Genomic DNA, 6,407 nt, shown 5'->3' with positions numbered 1-6,407 from the left:
CACTGAATCCTCTCCCCAGATAGCGATCAGATCCAGTACCTCCCGTGCAGTCCATGCTGGGGCTCTTTTACGATTCTCAGGAGACTGCATTGTTAACTGTGCTGATGAGCTGTGCGTGGTCACCTGTGCTGATGAGATGAGATCTCCACGCTGGGGAAGCAGGAAATGAATTTCAAAAGTTCGTGGGGCTTTTCCTGTCTACCTGGCCAGTGCATCCGAGTTCAGAATGCTGTCCAGAGCGGTCACTGGTGCACTGTGGGATAGCTCCCGGAGGCCAATGCCGTCGATCAGCGTCCACACTAACCCTAATCCGATATTTTAATACCGATACTAGCGTTACTCCTCTCGTTAGGGAGGAGTACAGAAACCGGTTTAAAGAGCCATTAAAATCGATATATGGTGCCTCCTAGTGTGGACGGCTGTGGCGTTAAATCGGGTTTACGCTCCTAAAACCGGTTTAAACGCGTAGTGTAGACCAGGCTATAGTGGTGACTCTGGGTGAAGCACCAAGTTATTTCTTTCCCTCCTCGTGGAGAACAGTCAGCCATACCGAAAAAGTTTGTCGAGAAGAGGGAAGAGGCAACGGCGTTTGTTACCAACCTTTCCCGAAGTCCTAAGGGAACATTCACTCAGAGGACTAGTTTAGAGGGAAGACAATTTGTGAAGTAATGCAAACAGATTACATATAAATATATATACATTTTTAAACTACATTTGGCACTGATTCTACACTGGAAACATCTTGCTGGCTTGCAGAGAAAAGTTTTCACTGAACTACTTTTTGGTAAAAGACAAAACCCCCAAACAAAACCAACTTTGGTAAGTGTCTACATTACAAACACTAAACATTTTTAAAGATACTCTTTCAGATTAAACTGACACCAAAAAGTGACAGACTGTCTTTTGAAGAAAATGTAAACACCTTATAGAGATGTGTTTAATCAGAAATACCACAAGGCAACACTAACGGTTCAGTGCTCCAATATTTAGAACTTCAATAATAGAATTTAACTGCATATTGATAAAACAGCAGTGAATGACAAGTAGTGTTTACAAGGGTGGCAGGTTCTTCCACAACTAGTCAGAAGGCATTAATGGAGTAAGGCAAGGCAGGCAAAGTCTGTTCAAATGGCAGACGTATTCAGAGTTTCTTCCAAGAAGGCACAAATTTAAGATTTGGTTCCCATTCCTTTAGTAGTGTGTCAGAAGAGACATCTTTAAATTGGGGCATGAAGGAGACAGCGAAGAGGACAGATACCCAAACATACTCTTCAAATTGATCTAGAATGCTGTCGTCACTGGCAACAATACATTGCTTCTAGATTCTGAAATGCAAACATGAAATCCTCTTCACCAGCTCATACTCAAGATTACCAAGGCACTGTGCAAGGTGTGGCCTGTGCTTATTAGTATTTTAAAATTAGGAGTGTAACTTTTAAATAAAGGCACATTTCCTATAAATGAGAGAAAGTTATCACATGACGAATCGAAATAATTTTGCTTTATATATCAGTAGGTGAGAGCTTGAGAATACAGCAGGTTTGAAGGAGAGAGATGGCTTCCACTGGTTTGCATTTCTTCTTGTAACTCATGAGGATACACTCCAGACTATAACAGAAAAATAAGGATTGGAAAAGCGACAGTCCTCTTGCCCCACATCAAAGAGGCATAAAACAATTCTGCAACTTAAAGACTTGAGCAACGGAACACTCAAAATATTCAACAAAAGGAAATTCTAAATAATTTCCTGTGTTTGTTTTACCATAGTTTCATTCATGCACACAGGGCCGGCTCCAGACCCCAGCGTGCCAAGCGCGCGCATGGGGTGGCATTTTGCCGGCAGGGCGGCAGGCGGGTCCGGCGGACCTTCCGCCGTCATGCCTGCAGGAGGTCCAATGGAGCCGCGGGACAGCGGACCTCCCGCAGGCATGACTGCAGAGGGTGTGCTGGTCCCGCAGCTCGGGTAGACCTCCCGCAGGCATGACTGCGGACGGTTCGCTGGTCCCGCGGCTCGGGTGGACCTCCCGCAGGCATGCCTGCGGATGCTCCACCGGAGCCGTGGGACCCGCGAACCCTCCGCAGCTGCGGGAGGTCCACTGGAGCCATGGGACCAGCGCACCCTCCGCAGTCATGCCTGCGGGAGGTTTACCCGAGCCGCGGGACCAGCACCTCCCGCAGGCATGACTGCTTGGGGCGGCCAAATTCCTAGAGCCGCCCCTGCATGCACAGGCTTGGCTTTTAGAATTCATGTCCTGGGTATTTCTCACCTATGGTCACAATTCTGTTTGTAGCATCACAATTAGTTGCTGTAGATTGTGTTACAAACAGGCCCAAAGATGAGAAATGAATATGCTGTCAGAGTTGGAGAGTAAATTAATCCTGCTGGAAAGCTTGTTAACAGCTACATCACAAATTCAAACAGCTGAACACCAAGCAGTGTAACTAGTCATAAGCTCCCTGGCTCTGCTATGACCAGAATATGAATCCACAGTCTTCCTTGCACCCAAGGCCGGCTCCAGGCACCAGCTAAGGAAGCAGGTGCTTGGGACGGCTAATACAAAGGGGCGGCACTCCATCCACTATTGGGGCCGCAAGTCCAGGTCTTTGGCAGGAATTTGGCGGCGGGTCCCTCAGTCCCTCTCTTCTTCTTAGAGCTGCCACCGAAGTGCCGCCAAAGAGGAAGAGAGGGAGTGAAGGACCCGTTCCCAAAGTGCTGCCGAAGAATGGAGCGGCACTACTGAGCTGCCACCGAAGTGCCGCCGATTGGCTTTTTTTTTTCCCCCACCACTTGGGTCAGCAGAAACCTGGAGCCGGCCCTGCTTGCACTCACCAGAAACATCTCCACTTGCATTTGTATTTACAGGTTTGTTACCAGTTATAATGATGGGCTTGTGGCTGTTGTATACATACGGGTACATCCGCCAACATTCAGAATTTGGGACAAGTGAAATCTGGATATCAAACAAGGGAGCATAAATGTCTTTTCTCTTACAGCTTCTACTGCAATATACTTCTGTTTAAACAGCTTGTTCACCGGTGATGAATCCTTGAGAACTGCCTGTCCTCCTCCTCTCCCAGGCTTCTGCTCCAGCAGGAAAGCTAGTGCATGAAGTCAGTGGTGTTTCCTGCACTCAAGTGAGGCTTGTCAGATCAAGGCTCTTGCCTGAACTGAGTCTAAGGGCAGGGTTTTAAGTGTAGACCTGCAGTGGCACCAGTGCAGCTGGACTGCTGTAGCGCTTCAGTGAAGACAATACTACCCTGATGGGACAGCTTCTCCCATTGGCATAGTTTATCCACCTCCACGAGGGACAGTAGCTATGTCGAGGGGAAAAGCTCTCCTGGCCACGTAGCGCTGTCTACAACAGGGGTTAAGTAGGTGTAACTGCGTCGCTCACAGGTGTGGATTTTTCACACATAGTTCTATCAATGGCATGCAGGGGTAAGTTTAAAGTGTAGACCTGGCCTAACTACCTTGCTATCTTGGCACTATTGAGGATTGGAGAAGGAGTCTCATATGAAGCTTCCCTACTTTTTTTGTTCTTTGTTTTGCCTGGCTTCTGGGCTGGAAGACAGCAAGGGGACTCTGATTGGCTGGAGTACCCATATGGGGATTAAGAAAAGGATGTGACCCGATAGAAGAGGGCCAGACTGCTTTGCAAGAACAAAAAGTGACATAAGGGTGTTGAACCTGGAGTCTAAAGGATTAATAAATGTAGAAATACCATGAAAGATGAATTTGAGAAAGGTGTATGTCCACAGCTTCTGTTATCTAAGTTCTCAAAACATTTCATGTTACTCTTTGGAAACCCCTGTGAGGTATGCGTCATTATCCCCATTTTAAAGATTGGAAAAACTGAGGCAAAGAAGTGGTCACGTGACCTGGTCACGCTCAGAGTCACTAGCAGAGCTGGGACAGGGACTCAGGGATCCCAGTCTCCTGCATGATCCCATTTCTGCTCAATGCAAAAAAGCCTGAGATTCAACAGTTAAGGTTCCCACAGAAGCCATAACTTCACCACATCACACAGATTATGTTCAAACATCAATTAAGCAGTGTAAGTACTACTTTGAACTACTGCATATGTCAAGCATGCAATATGGCTAAGTTAGCGTTACTGTGTGAACCTTAACTTTTGAATATTATGACCTACGTACTAGCAGTCACAACCAGAGTGTGTTACATTAACAACTTTTTGCATTCAATTTACAGATTATGCCTCATGTACTCTAGTCCTACTGACAAAATAGTACTTTAGCTAAATACATACCAGTGATGGTGATGATGATGATGATGCGAACAAATGCTATCAACACTGCCCATATCTGTTAAAAAAAAGCACATAATTTAGTACAAACAGCTCACTTAGATATTTTTAAAAGAGGGCAAAAGCTTCTTCTCTAGACTCAACTACTGCTCCCCTGCCTTACAAATTAATGTTTTCCACTCTGTCTTGGCTTCTCAGCAAAGAAAGAGTAGGCTTCCAGGCCTTCCTGTAATTAGCACACGTGACTGTCAGAGACTAAAGCTTCTCCGTGCTGTTGTGTGTTTTGTCATCATTCAATCCATATCACTGAATTTCTTCCTTCTAGATCTCCAACACCTTAAACTAGTACATTCGTTTCTCCTTAGCCACATTTGTGTCTTGGAGAATGTTTTGTGTAAAGGAACTTGGCCAGGACACCCAACTTTTGGAAAGTTCATCTACTTCACTTATCCAGATGCTCATTAAGGACCAGATGTTGTAATCTTAAATACTATTCACCATGAGTAAACGCTGCAGAAATTGGCCAAAGTTATTTGGATTTCTTCCCCTTTATGGAGTATTCAACAACTTATAGTTCTTAGTCACATTAATTTGCATTGGAAATACTCAAGTCATGGTTACCTTACAGTTCTTCCACCAATACTTTTTTTTCAGCTTGGTAGCATTGGTCTCAAATTCCGCCCGCAGTGCATCATCCAACTCTGACAGCATTGGATCTCGTTCCAAAACCTTGTCCACATTCACCCTCATGATGTCAATCACCTACAGTGATTAAATAGTCACAGTCAGTAATTCATTCATTAGATATTCATCTCCTCAAACACTTTAAGCATGCAGCAGATCCTGACAGACACCTTTTATAACATTGCATCCGAAGAAGTGGGTATTCACCCACGAAAGCTCATGCTGCAAAACGTCTGTTAGTCTATAAGGTGCCACAGGACTCTTTGCTGCTTCTACAGAACCAGACTAACACGGCTACCCCTCTGATACTTTTATAACATTAACATCATTCAAGCGTTTGTTTTTAAATAAAGTAGAAGATATTGCCTTTTTGATTAAGAGTAGACAATATTGAATTTAGGTTTTTATATTAGTTAAAAGATTTGTGGAACTAAGAAATCCAATTGGAAGCCTATAAACCTTGTAACTAGTACAGGACTCATTTGACCAAGAAAAATTTTGCATATTTCTGAGCAGGATCTGTACTAGTGCAAATATTAAATGCTACAGTAATCAGCTTGCATTAGCATGCATATTCCAGTTAAACAGGTATGCACCAGTACAGATGTTGCATGTCCTAGGTGGAAGTTGGCAGCAAAGCATGTCTCGTATTTTTTCCAGCAAAAGTGTGCTCTGTTAGTGTAGAACTTGCATGTTGAAGTGCTAAACACGGAGACAGCATGCATCAGTAAGAGTCACAGCTTACCAGTTAAAAGAACAGGAGTACTTGTGGCACCTTAAAGACTAACAAATTTATTTTAGCATGAGCTTTCGTGAGCTGCAGCTCACTTCTTCGGATGCATAGAATGGAACACACAGACAGGGGATATTTATACATACAGAGAACATGAAAAGGTGGAAGTATGCATACCAACAGGCAGAGTCTAATCAATTGAGATGAGCTATCATCAGCAGGAGGAAAAAAAACTTTTTGAAGTGATAATTAAGATGGCCCATAGAAGGTGTGAGGAGAACTTAACATAGGGAAATAGATTCAATTGGTGTAATGACCCAACCATTCCCAGTCTTTGTTTAGGCCACAGTTAATAGTATCTAGTTTGCATATTAATTCAAGTTCAGTAGTTTCTCTTTGGAGTCTGTTTTTGAAGTTTTTTTGTTGCAAAATTGCCACCTTCAAGTCTGTCACTGAGTGGTTAGAGAGGTTGAAGTGTTCTCCCACTGGTTTTTGAATGTTATGATTCCTGATGTCAGATTTGTGTCCATTTATTCTTTTGCGTAGAGACTGTCCGGTTTGGCCAATGTACATGGCAGAGGGGCATTGCTGGCACATGATGGCATATATCACGTTGGTAGATGTGCAGGAGACCTATAGTGATAACAGGTGAATTTTATATTACAGTAAGAGGTGCAACTGTAAAATGCACAAGTTGCACTACTGTCCGGCATCATCTAGGGAGA

The 6,407-nt window shown here is 44.0% G+C and overlaps 1 protein-coding gene across 1 annotated transcript in view; it reads right to left on the bottom strand.

The window, feature by feature from the left end:
• Positions 1–792: 792 nt before the first annotated feature.
• LOC123353393 (protein phosphatase 1 regulatory subunit 1A-like) overlaps positions 793–6,407 on the bottom strand; it is a gene marked incomplete at its 5' end in the record, with an annotated part of 49,182 nt that continues 43,567 nt past the window's right edge. Inside the window, 3 exons of the mRNA XM_044994425.1 lie at positions 793–1,608; positions 4,269–4,323; positions 4,887–5,027. Coding sequence (XP_044850360.1) covers positions 5,020–5,027 — 8 coding nt within the window. The remainder of the gene's footprint in view (positions 1,609–4,268; positions 4,324–4,886; positions 5,028–6,407) is intronic.

The sequence above is a fragment of the Mauremys mutica genome, chromosome 20 (genome assembly GCF_020497125.1).
Source record: "Mauremys mutica isolate MM-2020 ecotype Southern chromosome 20, ASM2049712v1, whole genome shotgun sequence".
NCBI classification, from domain to species: domain Eukaryota; kingdom Metazoa; phylum Chordata; order Testudines; family Geoemydidae; genus Mauremys; species Mauremys mutica.
The sequence above is the reverse complement of the archived record's forward strand: the minus strand, read 5'-3'. Positions and strand labels throughout refer to the sequence as shown.